Consider the following 18,298-nt stretch of genomic DNA (forward strand, 5'->3'; position numbering starts at 1 on the left):
ATGAGTTTTGTTTCTGAAGTCTGATGGATTGGGTTGTTATTGTGTATTTTTCTTATCGTTATTTTTATTTTTTGATACTCTAATATTTTAAACTAGATATAGTATAACGTTACTTCTGCGTATTTCGAATGTGCGTGACGTGGAGGGTATTTTTACGTTTTATTATGATCAGTTTTTTTAATTTTAAATATCTTTCGTTTTATTTGTATTTTATTTCGTTTTTTCAGTCGTATATTTTTATCGAGTTGTATACATCGTGCGATTATGTTGGTCTGGGTTTTAACTGGGTCGTCATTACTTGGTAATTTATTTTAAACGTTTTCTCGACCGATTAAGCTGTTTGATTTGAAATAAAATGAGCGTTAAAGATGCGGCAAGTATTTCGTAAGCGAGAAAAATACAAATACCCTCTGTAGATATTTCTTTCATTAAAATTGGCTTCGTATTATATTTAACTGATAAACTTGTACCGTAAATAGGGTTAAATTCAATTGTACATTGTTTTAGTACGTCTAGCTCGCTGTTGTAACACCTTAATTTATAATATTCTGAATAAATTATACTCGTTTGTTTTGTCTCAATTATTTTAATTATAATTAAAATTTTATACCGGGCGGGATTGAACCGGGATTACGTTTTTAGTTAATAACTCTGAATTGCGGAGATATATCTTTAAGAGTCATCTCGAAAATTAATACCGCTAGGGACAATTCTTCTGAGGAGAGGTATATTTTGGCTTGCCAACTTGTTTTATAAGTTACAATACAAAATTAAAAGAGTTCAGCTTGATGTAGCGCGGAAGTAGACAATGGCCACTGTATTCTTTCCCAGTAACGACAGAACGCGTATTGTCAGATTATTTGTGACGACATCCGTAATTCATTGAAAATATTGAAATTAGTGGGGAAAGACACCTATCACAATACGAGCAACCTATTCATTTCATTAATTAAACTTTTGGGTAAAAGAGGAAGGTGGTTTGACAGAAAGAAGGTTTCCTTTTTATCTTACAAAAACATTTGGTATAAAAACACGGAATCATATTGTTCCCCAACTTCAAATGATAAAAATTATTAGTATCGTGTCTCTGCATATATAAAAAGACTTTGATTTCTAATATTACAACAATGACTTTAAATGATGTTAATATATATAATGATAAAAATTATCGATTCGCAGGAACATCTTAGTGTCAACTGATACTGGAATGAATTTAAATATTATCACCGAAGAATCGCCTTTAAAAATCGCCATGGTGTGTGCGGTAAAATAAAACCAGAGTTTCGAAGAATCGACAGTTAGTATTAGATTACATATTTCGAAAAGATAGCGGATCGAATGCGTTTCCCAGAACTAATAAAAAGCTTTATGTTCGATTTAATTAAACGGTGATATAGTTAAAAATGAGATACAAACTAATGTAAATTGATAATTGCAAAACATTTCTTCGAATTCTAATAGGAGATAATTTTTAACGTCAAAAGGGGGACTGACTTAAATATTAAACTGAAGATTCGTAATCATCACAGATATTTACCGAATCGAATGTATCGCGTAAAAGTATAAAAGCTAGTCAAGGAGCTCCAAGCCTCACACAGAGCCATTGGAGACGAAACCAACTCGGAAATCCCTAACTTGCCAAAGTGGAGTCTACAATGAAGAAGTTCAATTCTCTTTACGTAAATATAAACTTCTTTTATAATATTTGTTTGGGAGTTGTTTAGAGAGCTTATTTATATGGCTATAATAATTTGCGGTTTCACATTTAATGATTATTGAAATAACTTTATCAGGTTTTACTGTTTTTTGAAGTTATTTTACCCAAGTAATAAGTATTAGAAATTTGACACGTCAAACCTCGATATCTCGAATAAAATCTTCGCAGACCGTCAGTATACCTCGTGAGTAACGCGCGCATGGTATGCCATTCTTATGTTAAGAGAATCAGAAATATTGAAAACAACAGAGGAGGCTTCTAGCAAGCAAATATTGGTAAATGTCCTCCAAGTGCCAACATTAAAGAATTAAAAATTGGTGTTTGAACAACGGTCCTCCATTCGTAAAAGACAAAAAGCTCAAATGAAACATAGATTTAGCGTTTCGGGTGACGAAAGTGTTAAGTAATAAGTGAATAGGGGGCGTGGGATTTAAGCTCTTTCAATGTAGGTCGAATATTTCAATAAACGTGAATAATTTGGTTTTAGGCGATTCTCTCCTTGTCGATGCTCGTGGCGGCCAGAGGCCACGTCGTGTTGAAGTTGGTGGCGGAAAACTCAGAGTCCGCGTCCAATTCCGCAATATCGGCATCGCTTGATGGTCCACATAACGTGGTGACTTTTGACGGCCACTGTTTGGAATACGAAGAATTTACTCAAAAGGTGTACGGAGCCGTTTGCGTTCCAGGGAACTACAGGCAACAATTATCATTTGAGGTTCTTCCGTATCAAAGCGAGAAAAGCTTGTCTCAGTCACGCGGGACTTTATACTTCATTTCAGACACTAAGAGCGGAATGGTTTTAGATAATGTCCAGGAAAAGCCGGTCTTAAACCTGAAATCTACGTCAAGTTCACAGCTGTTTCGGGTCGACTCTAATTCGAATAATGGCATAGTCATACTATCTTACACTTCGGGCAAAGTTCTAACTGTCGATGGAAGCCACTCGGCAGAATTTCGACAGGCTTCGTTTCAATCTCTTAACAACGCTACTAGTCAGATCTTCGAGAAACGTATTTTACCAACCGAATATTTCCAATTGTTTCCTACTTCCGATAACGGACTATGCATCGTAGCTGAAGGCGACCCTCCCGCCGAATCAGCGCCAGTTGGGAGTGCTTCTTCAGCAGAAAATGATTGTCTAACGTTGAACCTGCTACCTTCAATCTAAAGTTACAGCGTTACTCCGTTATATCTGCTAATAAATTATACTTTTCCGATAATATCCAACTGAAATATTTAGCTGGGATGCGATGGACGTGTTCCACTGTTCAACTTTCATCGCTTCATTTAGACGTTTCATGTATATTAGAGGATCGAAAATGTACGCTTTCTGCAGAAATAAATTATTAAAAAAAGGAATTTCTTTTTTTCGTTCATTACTCGTTTTTAATAGTTTCATTTGATGTTAATTTTTACTCAAGCATGAAATCAATTAAATACACTATACACTATATGAATTGACAGTTGTCATTAAATAGCCTCGTAGAAATCATCGCTCATTGTTTCGCTAATTTCTGTAGGCAAATACAATAATTATTGATATGCTTTTATACGAATTATTGGAGAATTTTCTAAAGAATCTACCATTTTAACTTAAATCATAACCCACTTTTAATTTTAAACGAAATTGATAATTTTTTTAGATACAGCTACGCAAAGGACTTAATCGGTTTAGAAATCTAAAATGCCCTTCTTTAAAAATATATGTACGTGTATATTTTAAAAATCGACGTCATTGTTCAAAATAACATTTATTCATACCGAAATATTAAAATTTTAAACGATAGGAAAGCTTTTTCATTAGTAACAAGGAGTAATTAAGAGTTATCAGCAAACTCAAATTGCCAGTGCTGCCTCCACAATTGACCAAATAGTAGCAATTGCCGAGATTGGAGTGCTAAAACCACGAGGCCAACACTGAGAGAAAAAAAACCCTGTTCAAATTACATGAAAGTGTTGGAAGCAGGGGATGCCAAGACGTTTCTGTAAATATAACAGCTTAATTCCGTATTATAATATTACAAGTAATTTTATGTTAATTTAGCATGATGAAATAGCTGTAAATAACACAGGAATAAAGTCTGTCAAATCAACATGAATAACAGTCTGGAGGACGTGACCCTTATACGTAATTTTATTGGCATATTCAAGTTGGTTTTACACATCCGTCGGTAAAAAATACTTTTTACATCTCAGTTAATTCGATAAGTAGCAAATAATTAATTCCACACACAATATTGTAGAAAATACACTAACACGTTTAGTCAAATTTACGAATATGAAACTGAACTTTTGACGTGGTAGCTAAGAAAGAACTAGCTAATCTGCAAGGTCAATCTCACATTTTTCAATGAAATATAATTACAAGGTTATCCGAACAGACAATTCGGGGCTAAATGGGTCTAATCGCTCAGAGAGACCCAATAAGCACAACCAATTCCTTGGTCTTTATAAATTCGGCTTCTGTTCAGTCCTTATAGGTTAGTATTTTTTAAAGTTTCACGCGTAAGGTTGATTTCTAGTATGTAGCTAAGGTAGCCTACGTAAAGAGACTATAATCAAAAATATAGCACGATTATAATTTATATGCTTACGTAATCACTGATACACAGCTATTCACTAGTAAAAATGCTTTTGTTTAAAAAATAACAATAAAATCCGAAGACTTTTGAACAAAAATTTACATGTTTTACGAGGCAACTGGGTTTTCAGGTTTGCCAGATAGGTACTAATCTAATTGTGAGCCTCTCTGGTTCAAGATAAATCGGGCCAAGCCTATGGCCTCTCTTTTAACCAAAGTAAATAATCACGTAAGTAGTATTTTACCGAATTGTTTATTGCTGTAAATCAATTCGACAAACGACTAAATATTAAACGCTCGCTCTTTTCCGAAAGAAACGCTCGCTTAGGTTGTATCAAATATCTCACGGTTTTTATATTTATTCATTTTTCGTATTTAATTCGTACAATTTGCATAACGTATTAATTAATATTTAATTAAAACCATTTGAGGCCGATAATGGATGGCTATAACCACAAAACATATCATCACTCTGTCATTAATAGATTTCAAAATAGAGCTATTGAAAGTCAAAGTTTAGTCAATCTCCGCCTTGGGCAGTGCACCCAAAAATATAATTTTGGGCAATGTCTGAATCGAAAACATTTCCATATAACTTCTTGGTCTGCAAGGTGAAGGATTATCAAAGAAATTACCATGCATTATGCATAATTAAATTTAAGGGGTTCAGATGCTATTAATTAAGTAGATGAAGGGTGATCGTACGGGGCGCGCCCCCACAGCAATGAACAAATAAATACAAAGTTCTGTTAAAAACATTTGTGTGCTGAAATAACCAGTTTTTCAAAAATAATGCCTCTCTGATGAATTATACGTTTGAAGTTTGTAAATTGAAATTATTGGATTCCAGTATATCTACAGAGTCAGATATGCTAAATGTTTTTAAGGAACATCAATGTTAATCTTACTGAAGCTAGCTGTTTATGTACATATCTGTTATTCAAGTAAATTTTACATAAGCCGCGTTCACACTAGACCATTGGAACCGTTTTAAAACGGTTTCGAAAGTACAAATTGTAAAATTTTGCTGTCGAATGTATTTATCATATGGCTGTTAATACAGTTGACACTGAAAATGTTCAATTTTAGCTTTCGAAACCGTTTAAAAACGGTTCCAAAGTGTCTAGTGTGAACACGGCTATAATGAACTGTTAATTTTACACTCTCGATGTGTGTAATAAATACAGCTACAAATATTCCTGAACATTTTAACAATGTCCTTCTGTACATTTTACAAGACCAACCCATTTTTATAGAATACAGGACATTTATGTACTTATGTTCCTGTATAAAATAAAGGATACGTGTAATTTGTACATGATTATTCTGTACAAATTGTACACACACGTTTCATGTAACTATCTTCTGTTAAATTAAAGGATAACAGTAAATATCACAGGATTATTCTGTGCAAGTGATAAACAGACGGTTCATGTAAAATTATCCTGTTAAAGCTAGGGTTTTTTCTCTCAGTGAACATTGGAATTCGGGTGTATTGGATATTTTCGTTTTCTTACACACAATCTCAATGGGAATTCCCTATATTAGTTTCCCATTCGGCTCTGCTTTAGGCTAGTCTTCCACCATTAGGGTAAAAACGATAAGATTAATTTTCAGTTTATAGGAATATATCGGCTACCTTAAATGTTTTAACATTATCACTCATAAGTATGCCATTGTTAGGGTTAATTAATCATGAAACAAACTGTTCATTATAGTTTATGTATCAGCCGTTAGAGTACGCTAGCTTCGGGGGTAGTTATTGTTACGATTCGTCGGGCAAAGAACTTGAAAGAATTAAGAGCAGTGAGCAGTCCGCGTGTTCGCCACCTTACGTAATCATTGTAATGTAACCTGTAAGCAGTACTCTCGGTTTAGTTAATCAAATAATAAATAAGTTGTCGTTCAAACAATGTGTACTCTTTTAACAAGGACAACTCCTTAACAAATTGGCGACGGAGATGACCATTTTTAGTTCCACATCGAGATATATATATCGAAGTGGGACTATTGCTATGGACGGAATGTCGTTAAGTGTTGTGTGCGTGTTTGTTTCTTTGTTTGGTGTGGAAAGCGACGACACGGTAGATGGAGCTGCGAAAAATAATTTATTATTAATACAATTTTTATTACCGCCGGCGCCGGGCCTCGAACGCAGATAGTCGCTGGCCGCGTTACCTCGAAAACAGACGCTCTACCAATCGTGCCACACCGCTTTCTGCTAAGTTTTATCGGAACTTCTAATCTAAAGTTAAGTTGTCGCAATTCCCATCCGTTTTATTTTACGTATATTTACGGCGTTTTAGGGTCAAGTTAACCTCAGACTTAGCCTCCCCACGTCCCAATTTCGACCCCTTATCGAAACCGTGTATGGTCAGAAGTAATAAATAAGTGTGGCACTTTCTTATCGAAACCATGTATGGTCAGAAGTAATAAATAAGTGTGGCACTTTCTTATCGAAACCGTGTATGGTCAGAAGTAATAAATGAGTGTGGCACTTTCTTATCGAAACCATGTATGGTCAGAAGTAATAAATAAGTGTGGCACTTTCTTATCGAAACCATGTATGGTCAGAAGTAATAAATAAGTGTGGCACTTTCTTATCGAAACCATGTATGGTCAGAAGTAATAAATAAGTGTGGCACTTTCTTATCGAAACCATGTATGGTCAGAAGTAATAAATAAGTGTGGCACTTTCTTATCGAAACCGTGTATAGTCAGAAGTAATAAATAAGTGTGGCACTTTCTTAGTTTGTATAGTTGGTCCAGAGATTTGGTCTCATTCGATAGAGCTCTTTGACGCGCACGCAGTGCCGTTAATTTCCGCCCCCTCCGACCAACCCCCTTAAAGGGAGAGTGATCGAAAAAAAACAATTTGGTCTCATTCGATAGAGCTCTTTGACGCGCACACAGTGCCGTTAATTTAAGCCCCCTCCGACCAGCCCCCTTAAAGGGAGAGTGATCGAAAAAAAGCAATTTGGTCTCATTCGATAGAGCTCTTTGACGCGCACACAGTGCCGTTAATTTCCGCCCCCTCCGACCAGCCCCCTTAAAGGGAGAGTGATCGAAAAAAAGCAATTTGGTCTCATTCGATAGAGCTCTTTGACGCGCACACAGTGCCGTTAATTTCCGCCCCCTCCGACCAGCCCCCTTAAAGGGAGAGTGATCGAAAAAAACCAATTTGGTCTCATTCGATAGAGCTCTTTGACGCGCACGCAGTGCCGTTAAATTCCGCCCCCTCCGACCAGCCCCCTTAAAGGGAGAGTGATCGAAAAAAAACAATTTGGTCTCATTCGATAGAGCTCTTTGACGCGCACGCAGTGCCGTTAATTTCCGCCCCCTCCGACCAGCCCCTTAAAGGGAGAGTGATCGAAAAAAACAATTTGGTTTCATTCGATAGAGCTCTTTGACGCGCACACAGTGCCGTTAATTTCCGCCCCCTCCGACCAGCCCCCTTAAAGGAAGAGTGATCGAAAAAAAGCAATTTGGTCTCATTCGATAGAGCTCTTTGACGCGCACGCAGTGCCGTTAATTTCCGCCCCCTCCGACCAGCCCCCTTAAAGGGAGAGTGATCGAAAAAAGCAATTTGGTTTCATTCGATAGAGCTCTTTGACGCGCACACAGTGCCGTTAATTTACGCCCCCTCCGACCAGCCCCCTTAAAGGGAAAGTGACCGAAAAAAAACCAATTTGGTCTCATTCGATAGAGCTCTTTGACGCGCACACAGTGCCGTTAATTTCCGCCCCCTCCGACCAGCCCCCTTAAAGGGAGAGTGATCGAAAAAAGCAATTTGGTTTAATTCGATAGAGCTCTTTGACGCGCACACAGTGCCGTTAATTTACGCCCCCTCCGACCAGCCCCCTTAAAGGGAAAGTGACCGAAAAAAAACCAATTTGGTCTCATTCGATAGAGCTCTTTGACGCGCACACAGTGCCGTTAATTTCCGCCCCCTCCGACCAGCCCCCTTAAAGGGAGAGTGATCGAAAAAAGCAATTTGGTTTCATTCGATAGAGCTCTTTGACGCGCACACAGTGCCGTTAATTTACGCCCCCTCCGACCAGCCCCCTTAAAGGGAAAGTGACCGAAAAAAAACCAATTTGGTCTCATTCGATAGAGCTCTTTGACGCGCACACAGTGCCGTTAATTTCCGCCCCCTCCGACCAGCCCCCTTAAAGGGAGAGTGATCGAAAAAAGCAATTTGGTTTAATTCGATAGAGCTCTTTGACGCGCACACAGTGCCGTTAATTTACGCCCCCTCCGACCAGCCCCCTTAAAGGGAAAGTGACCGAAAAAAAACCAATTTGGTCTCATTCGATAGAGCTCTTTGACGCGCACACAGTGCCGTTAATTTCCGCCCCCTCCGACCAGCCCCCTTAAAGGGAGAGTGATCGAAAAAAACAATTTGGTCTCATTCGATAGAGCTCTTTGACGCGCACGCAGTGCCGTTAATTTCCGCCCCCTCCGACCAGCCCCCTTAAAGGGAGAGTGATCGAAAAAAAACCAATTTGGTCTCATTCGATAGAGCTCTTTGACGCGCACGCAGTGCCGTTAATTTCCGCCCCTCCGACCAGCCCCCTTAAAGGGAGAGTGATCGGAAAAAAACAATTTGGTCTCATTCGATAGAGCTCTTTGACGCGCACGCAGTGCCGTTAATTTCCGCCCCCTCCGACCAGCCCCCTTAAAGGGAGAGTGATCGAAAAAAGCAATTTGGTTTCATTCGATAGAGCTCTTTGACGCGCACACAGTGCCGTTAATTTCCGCCCCCTCCGACCAGCCCCCTTAAAGGGAGAGTGATCGAAAAAAGCAATTTGGTTTCATTCGATAGAGCTCTTTGACGCGCACACAGTGCCGTTAATTTACGCCCCCTCCGACCAGCCCCCTTAAAGGGAAAGTGACCGAAAAAAAACCAATTTGGTCTCATTCGATAGAGCTCTTTGACGCGCACACAGTGCCGTTAATTTCCGCCCCCTCCGACCAGCCCCCTTAAAGGGAGAGTGATCGAAAAAAAACAATTTGGTCTCATTCGATAGAGCTCTTTGACGCGCACACAGTGCCGTTAATTTCCGCCCCCTCCGACCAGCCCCCTTAAAGGGAGAGTGATCGAAAAAAACCAATTTGGTCTCATTCGATAGAGCTCTTTGACGCGCACGCAGTGCCGTTAATTTCCGCCCCCTCCGACCAGCCCCCTTAAAGGGAGAGTGATCGAAAAAAAACAATTTGGTCTCATTCGATAGAGCTCTTTGACGCGCACACAGTGCCGTTAATTTCCGCCCCCTCCGACCAGCCCCCTTAAAGGAAGAGTGATCGAAAAAAACAATTTGGTTTCATTCGATAGAGCTCTTTGACGCGCACGCAGTGCCGTTAATTTCCGCCCCCTCCGACCAGCCCCCTTAAAGGGAGAGTGATCGAAAAAAACCAATTTGGTCTCATTCGATAGAGCTCTTTGACGCGCACGCAGTGCCGTTAATTTCCGCCCCCTCCGACCAGCCCCCTTAAAGGAAGAGTGATCGAAAAAAACAATTTGGTTTCATTCGATAGAGCTCTTTGACGCGCACACAGTGCCGTTAATTTACGCCCCCTCCGACCAGCCCCCTTAAAGGAAGAGTGATCGAAAAAAACAATTTAGTTTCATTCGATAGAGCTCTTTGACGCGCACGCAGTGCCGTTAATTTCCGCCCCCTCCGACCAGCCCCCTTAAAGGGAGAGTGATCGAAAAAAACAATTTGGTTTCATTCGATAGAGCTCTTTGACGCGCACGCAGTGCCGTTAATTTCCGCCCCCTCCGACCAGCCCCCTTAAAGGAAGAGTGATCGAAAAAAAGCAATTTGGTCTCATTCGATAGAGCTCTTTGACGCGCACGCAGTGCCGTTAATTTCCGCCCCCTCCGAACAACCCCCTTAAAGGGAAAGTGACCGAAAAAACCAAGTTGGTCTCATTCGATAGAGCTCTTTGACGCGCACGCAGTGCCGTTAATTTCCGCCCCCTCCGACCAGCCCCCTTAAAGGGAGAGTGATCGAAAAAAAACAATTTGGTCTCATTCGATAGAGCTCTTTGACGCGCACACAGTGCCGTTAATTTCCGCCCCCTCCGACCAGCCCCCTTAAAGGGAGAGTGATCGAAAAAAACCAATTTGGTCTCATTCGATAGAGCTCTTTGACGCGCACGCAGTGCCGTTAATTTCCGCCCCCTCCGACCAGCCCCCTTAAAGGAAGAGTGATCGAAAAAAACAATTTGGTTTCATTCGATAGAGCTCTTTGACGCGCACACAGTGCCGTTAATTTACGCCCCCTCCGACCAGCCCCCTTAAAGGAAGAGTGATCGAAAAAAACAATTTGGTTTCATTCGATAGAGCTCTTTGACGCGCACGCAGTGCCGTTAATTTCCGCCCCCTCCGACCAGCCCCCTTAAAGGGAGAGTGATCGAAAAAAACAATTTGGTTTCATTCGATAGAGCTCTTTGACGCGCACGCAGTGCCGTTAATTTCCGCCCCCTCCGACCAGCCCCCTTAAAGGAAGAGTGATCGAAAAAAAGCAATTTGGTCTCATTCGATAGAGCTCTTTGACGCGCACGCAGTGCCGTTAATTTCCGCCCCCTCCGAACAACCCCCTTAAAGGGAAAGTGACCGAAAAAACCAAGTTGGTCTCATTCGATAGAGCTCTTTGACGCGCACGCAGTGCCGTTAATTTCCGCCCCCTCCGAACAACCCCCTTAAAGGGAAAGTGACCGAAAAAACCAAGTTGGTCTCATTCGATAGAGCTCTTTGACGCGCACGCAGTGCCGTTAATTTCCGCCCCCTCCGACCACCCACCTTAAAGGGAAAGTGACCGAAAAAAACAAGTTGGTCTCATCCGTTAGAGCTATTTGACGCGCACGCAGTGCCGTTAATTTCCGCCCCCTCCGACCAACCCCCTTAAAGGGAAAGTGATCGAAAAAACAAGTTGGTCTCATTCGTTAGAGCTCTTTGACGCGCACGCAGTGGCGTTAATTTCAGCCCCCTCCGACCAACCCCCTTAAAGGGAAAGTGACCGAAAAAAAACAAGTTGCTCTCATTCGATAGAGCTCTTTGACGCGCACGCAGTGCCGTTAATTTCCGCCCCCTCCGACCAACCCCCTTAAAGGGAAAGTGATCGAAAAAAACAATTTGGTCTCAAAGAACAATAAAAGTAAAAGATTGGAATCGTCTACGCTAGCCTCTACTTGCAATAGTGAGACCAAAAAATCCAAAGCAGTCGAACTTAGGGCGTGTTGCAAAAGTATGCTTTGCTAGAATCAAACATGTTAAATTCAATGGGCTAGCACTTTGGCTAGGGCTTTGGCCACAGGCCCTTAAGCTGAAAATATGCGACCATGGGGACATAATCTCCGTCTTGCCATATTCTTAGTACATAAATACATTCTTGCAATAATATGATTTATGCAGTTGTTAATAATCCATATTAAATATCTGCTCTAAGAAAATACTAATTTAATCAGCGAGATGATATAAAATCACATGCCCTGAACAGCTTTTGTATTGGTTTGCCCACCCGGGTATCCTGAGGGTGGGCGGTGGACACCCACTCTTTAACATAGGATGGTAAATTATATATCAAACGCTAGGAAATCCTATGGCCTCAACAGATTTTTTATTGGTTTCCCACCCGGGTATCCTGAGGGTGGGCGGTGGCCGCTCTTTAACATAGGATGGTAAATTATATATCAATCGATAGGAAATCACATGGCCTCAACAGCTTTTAAATTGGTTTGCCCACCTGGGTCTCCTGAGGGTGGGCGGCACCCACTCTTTAACTTAGGATGGCAATTTATATATCAAACGATAAGAAATCACGTAGCCTCAACAGTTTTTGTATTGGTTTGCCTACCTGTGTCTACTAAGGGTGCATGGTTTTGCCCACTCGAATACACTGATGTGGAACTAATATTACGGCCTGGGCCGACTTGTTTTTAGTCTCATTCGAGGTAAAGCATTTCTAACCTTCAACGAAACGAGTAAGCTACATCGGGCCTTGGTCGGCGTTTTTAGATCAAAGATAATTTAAACTCGTACCCTAGATTCGAAATCACTCTCTTGCGCGTTGCCGATAGTGTTTACCCACTTCCCGCCGGAACTCAGAAAATATTCGCTCCATGGTAGCGCTTTACTGCCATCTAGGGATAGAAACTAAGTTTTTTTTTGAAGTTGCGGCGCGTAATTTGATGCGTTTTGCGTTCAACTCGAAGTTTTAAAACATGATGGAACACAATTATAGCACTAAAAAAGTTTCAAATCGAAAGAAAAAACCTAGACTTACTAAAGGTGAGTAATATAATCTTACAAGCGATTCAAGCATAATTTGACAAAACTTAATAGTTCATTTACCATTTTAATAGGGTTCGTGTTTAACATCGACATTCTTAAAGAATATTTGCCGGAAATTTTAGAAAATTCTTCAAGATTGGCATCATTACCGAAAGAAGATATTCAAGCACCAGAATTACCATTTGTTAAAGTAAGTTTGTATATTGCAAATATATGATTTACAATTAAGCGTGTTTCTATAAATACTCTTGTTTTAAATAGGATTGCTTAGAAGAATTAAAAGAGAACCTGATCACTGATATCACAGATGAAGCTTTGGATTATTTATCAATTTTTGCAATCGAAGGTTCAAAGAAGTTTGATAAATTGCGGTATAATTTTAATCGCACCAGACTTTTGATCAATGAAAATTTTTACGGGAGATGTTAAAATGTTTCCTAAAAATGAATGAAATTGAAAAGAGAACTGTTATGGAGTTTTTGGATTGTCTTTTCATATATTTCACTGAAAAACAAACTAAGAAGCAAAAGTTGACCAAAACAACAGCTAAATGTTTTTTAAGTACAGCTGACTTAATGAAAAAAGATCTAAAAACCCTACATCAAGTAGCCGGCTATGTTGTGAATGAAATAATTGGCTTCTATAACTGCGAAACATTTTGGAGCAAATGCCTAGTAAAACAAAATCAATTAAGAGAAGACTTTCATGGCTGGACACTAAAGCAGGACAGAGGAGGGCTACTTTTTTTTTATCAAATAAGGCATTTTCTTATTTTGAGAAGACGGTTAAAATTATTATTCCTTTTGTTGAACCGCTTAGGGTAATTGAAGAAAACCTTTTTCATGAAAAATCCAAATTGGACAGCTGTAATGAAATTAATGAAATTTAGTACGAATTGTGGGGTAGTTCGGGAGAGGCAGCTAGGAAAGCCTTAACGAAATCTCGTCAAATTTTGATAAATTGTTATTTAAAAGGAGTGACTGTAAACCTAACAAGTGGGTCACGTGACCCAAATAATAGTCTTACACGAGCTTACTGTATCGAGTTTGAGTTAAACTAAGCCAAAAATAAATAAGCACGACGATTTATTTGAGTGTACATATATTTATTAAACTACTATTCCCCAGCGCCAGTCTAAATGCAGTGACGATTCCCGCGCCCTCTCCCCAGCCATTTCGCGGTACAGCTCTACCCCAGCGCCAGTCTAGACGTAGTGACGATTCCCGCGTCCTCTCTTGTGTGTCACGTGACTCTCCCGTGTCTCTTTCTCTAAGAGTTGTAGGAAGACTCTTCTAGCTTTTGATTGTTACTTCTAGAGGCTGAATTCCTCGCGTGGCTGTTATTCGCAATCGCGTGCGAGGATTCTTCTAAGTTTAGTATAATTTCTACCGTGCCGTGTCATGCCTGCGGCGGACGCCGGACAACGGAGCGAGACCAGGAGTCTTACTAAGAGCCTATACGGCTGGTGTAAGACTAAAAAATGCATTTCAGGAACATAAAAGAGCTAGTTTGAATGCGAACAATTTAAGGAAACAAATGAAATCATTAAGCAATGCAAATAATAATGAAGAGTAAAGAGTAAATTTTATGTTCATGTTATAACATTGGAAGTAGATTCCTAATATAAGTGGTTGTTCCTAAAGTTTGTGATAAAATGTATAGAACTTAGTCTGTTTAAAATATCAAATAGTTATTAAAACCCAAAAAAATTGATCCAAAGGTTAATAATATATATTTTAAAATTCTAATATAATTAAAAACATTTGTTTAAGTTATTAATTTACAAAGATTACACAATTGGAATAAAATACACTAGTTCAATTTTCTTATGAACTGTCTCATAGTTCTTACACGAATCGAAAAGACACGATTTCCCCATTTTGAACTAAGACGCGAAAAGAAAACAAATCTAGGCCTATATATGGCGCCTTACCGCAACCGATGGAAATCCGATTTTTCTGAGGTCACGTGCCGGAAGAGGGTAAACACTTCGTAACAAAACCGTCAATTAGAAAGCTCTCAGTATTCGAATCTAGGGTACGAGTTTAAATTATCTTTGCTTAGTTACAACGGCCAACGGACGCCATTGTAAAATCTACGAAAAGATACAAAGGCGCAACACCGCGGGACTCGCGACGATTTAACGACATTTATTTTCCGTACTACACGATTATGGCCACAGAGGAGTTACTACCAGTAAACAAAATCCAAAAAAAACGAAAAGCCACTAAGACTATCGAGAAAACAAGAAACAACGTTTGAATAGTTCTTTTTATAAACTAACGTGGCCTTCTTGTTGAAATGTTGCTCTTACGTCACAGTCTCTTACTTTCACAAGCCTACTAGCGCGCGCTACAGTCGCGAGGATTATGGTTTTTTTAACGCGCGTGAAAATCGCTCGTGCGCAAAATGTACTAATAAAGCTGTGTCTTGTGACGTAAGAGCAACATTTTAACAAGTTGGGCAAGACCACTTTTTATTTTATAAAATCAACTATTCAACAGATAACACTTTTTTTCAAGTGCCAGTTACGATTTTTCGATGGCATCGAACAGGATCGCAACATTTAGTTTGCAATGATACATATCTCGATACCAGAAGAGAAAAGTGGTGAAAACAAACTATTTTTAAAGGTTGAGCATCGATTCCAGATCTTTTATCTATAAGGAAACGATCTTCGCTTTCAATTTCATTAAATAAATGTAATCCGACCTTTCTTGAAAATTTTCATTTGTGACAACATTCATTATTGATTTCCCCAATTGAGCATTTCGATAAAAACATTATGTAATTCTACTCAACGTGAACTTTTATTTATTTATCTAAAATATCCAAAGAAATCCGTTAATTTGCCATGATACCCCTGCACCTTAGTCAGATTAAATCAACGCGTCCTTTTGAGATTGTTGCAGAGTAAAAAGCAGACGTCTTTATTTGTTACAAAAACAAGTGAGCCTTGGAAATAAGCATTAAAGAGGAAACACGTTTAACGCGAAATTATTTGAAAACGTACGTTTCTGAAATTCTTAACGAACTCAGGCAATAATACTAATAAAAATTGGTTACCAAAATCATTTAGGTAATTAAAATACATTTTCGTTTAGTAACAATTATTGCAGTATTTGGTATTAATTAAACAAATGGCCGTCTGTCATGGCCTAAACGAAACCACGAAAGTCATGGTACTCTTAAGGGGAATATAACCTAAAACACAAAAACTAAATTTTTTGCGGTTTTTTAGCGCAGCTGCATGGTGACGTCATTGGATGCCCATTCCAAATTAAGGTTGGATTACGTAAAAGACCATATGTTGTTGACCCTAGAACTGTTAGTAATGTTGCTCGCTTTTTAATTTTTATTGTGGCTGCATTTGGTATCGTAACTTCTTCTTCGGCTATATCATTGGCTAGGAAATACTGTTCTAAACGTTCGGAGTAAATTGTCCAGTTTCCCCCTCCTTCTTCAAATGGTGGAAATGGGGCGAGAATTGACATCTCAACCTTTGTTCTTTTCAGCTGGCTAGTTTTTGAATTCAAACGTTGTTTCTTGTTTTCTCGATAGTCTTAGTGGCTTTTCGTTTTGTTTTTTTTTTGTTTTTGTTTACTGGTAGCATGGATTAAACACTAAAGGATGTTCCACGAGCGAAAAAACACAAAAATACTCTGTAACCTTTCCACCTAGCGGCGCGAGCCCGCAAACCGGAAATTGTTTTCTATCCAGGGGCAAACAAACGGGCGTGCAATTCCATGGCTTGTCCATGCTTGATCATCTTAATATTTACATTATTTTTAATAATATTATGTATTCTGCTTTTTCGGATCTGACTTATGAAACATTGGGTATAAGTCAGCCAAGTGTTTCAAATTTAAACTTAACGCGGCTACCTTCTACTGGTGAGTACATTATATATTAAATTATTTATTATTTAGCCAAGGCTTAAAAACATGGTCTTGTATTTTCTTATAGTATGCTTGTTCTTAATAAGTAAATTAATGGAATCATTTATTAGATAAAGATGAGATAGAAAAACTTCAAGGTGATTCCGATGAAAGCAACTGTAGTGATTTAGACACTTTTTTTAAATAAAACAAAAGCCATCATTCCACAATGTTCGTAAGGGAACGTTATCTTTACGATCTGATTCTGGCCTGTAAGTATCTATTTGTAATGTATACGGTGTTGAATAAATATTTATAATAAAGGATTTTAACTTCACAGAAACATTCCTAAGAAAAAAGTTATTAAGAAATTGGACCAAAAATCACATAAAGGAATAGTTTCCGAAGGTAAGATAACTACTTTTAAATGATTTAAGAATGGAATTTGCTTACACTGTGTTGACTGTTAATACTTAATAGAAAATTATGAAGCTATGTTTCAAACTATTTGGAATAAAGCAACTGCAAATGTTGGAAGACTTCTGGAATTTCCTTTTGAAGATGAAATTGCAAAATGCGTAGAATGGGCTTCTAAATTAAGAGAGAATTCTGTGATATACTCTGAGTTAAAAATGAAGTTTAAACTTCTATTTACAAAAACTAGTCAGGACAATATTTACATGTCTTTCAAGGAAACAATTACAGCATTTAATTTTGAGCAGTTAACAGAATTGACAGAAGTATGGTTAAAATCTTGGAATGAAATATGAAAATACTTTATTCAATTTTCTTTTCAGAATGAATCAGTATCCCAAGCTGAAATGGTGCTAGGACTACAGTACCTGCTACCCGAATTATTTCATTTTGGAACACATTATGTAGAGGAGACTGTTGTGGATGAAATTTTTACTGAGCCAACTAGTGAGGATGATGGTACTTTGTACTACGTAGTTGGTTATATACTAAATAAATTACAAAATCATCGAAACTGTGACTATAACAAACTTGCAAAGATTCTTTGCGAAACAAATTTGGAAAATGTGCCTGGCGGTTTTAAAAATTGGACTGAGTTGCAAGACAGGGGTGCTTTAAAATACCCAACAATAGAAGCCATGGCCCTTTTTTCTTTAATTCAAAGGCATGTTGGAAAGTTTTACGGACCAACATACATTAAAAGTAAAAAGGTCCTGGCTACTGAAGCCATTAAATCCGATACATATTTGCAAGGCAAATGGCTACTCATGAGATCCAGTGCTGGGGTGGGAGAAGAGTCTGCGAATAATATAATGGATTTAATCTTGAGGAAGTATTTAAACACCATGGGAAAAGGCCACACGAACAAACTCCGAAATAGTTTAAAAATGGGTGATAGGGTGAAACAAATGGCCACTAAAATGAAGTCAGAAGAGAGGAAGAAAATGAAATTGAAGGAAGAAGTTAAGCAAGAAATTATAAAGCAATATAAATTAATGGTGTAATTTAGATGTAAAATACAAGGCTTCTGTGATATAGGAGAAGTATTTTAATAAAATTTTTAAACAAGTATTTCCCAAAGTTACTTTGCATTCGTATTTCCTCCTGTTATTTTCAACCTAATTTTTCCCTCATCTAACCTCTTAAGTTTCATGCTATTTCTAGCATACTGGTTTAATGTTGGTTTTGAACCAGCCATGCAGGCCTGGCGGTGTCTGGAGAATAGTTGTTCCAGAGGATCTTGATTAAAATGATCGCTTAAAATGAACTTGGCTCCTTTATTGAGCAAGAATGGGATCATTTCTAAAATACACTTAGCTAATAGGGAAAAACACATTAAATACTATCCT

The 18,298-nt window shown here is 38.6% G+C and overlaps 2 protein-coding genes across 2 annotated transcripts; both read left to right on the forward strand.

Moving 5' to 3' along the window:
* The first annotated feature begins 1,601 nt into the window (after nucleotides 1-1,601).
* On the forward strand, nucleotides 1,602-3,067 carry LOC149957782 (uncharacterized). Its single transcript, XM_090164895.1, has 2 exons — nucleotides 1,602-1,679; nucleotides 2,205-3,067. The coding sequence occupies exons 1-2, from the start codon at nucleotides 1,656-1,658 to the stop codon at nucleotides 2,883-2,885; spliced, it is 705 nt and encodes a 234-aa protein (XP_090021021.1). The 5' UTR covers nucleotides 1,602-1,655; the 3' UTR covers nucleotides 2,886-3,067.
* A 744-nt stretch (nucleotides 3,068-3,811) lies between these two features.
* LOC149957783 (uncharacterized) lies at nucleotides 3,812-17,953 on the forward strand. The gene is made up of 6 exons (XM_090167137.1): nucleotides 3,812-3,845; nucleotides 12,669-12,787; nucleotides 12,859-12,968; nucleotides 16,816-16,883; nucleotides 16,956-17,215; nucleotides 17,273-17,953. The coding sequence occupies exons 1-6, from the start codon at nucleotides 3,812-3,814 to the stop codon at nucleotides 17,951-17,953; spliced, it is 1,272 nt and encodes a 423-aa protein (XP_090023263.1).
* Nucleotides 17,954-18,298: the final 345 nt, after the last annotated feature.

This window comes from Leiobunum rupestre, chromosome 2, assembly GCF_980474605.1.
Source record: "Leiobunum rupestre chromosome 2, qqLeiRupe1.1.hap1, whole genome shotgun sequence".
NCBI lineage: Eukaryota > Metazoa > Arthropoda > Arachnida > Opiliones > Sclerosomatidae > Leiobunum > Leiobunum rupestre.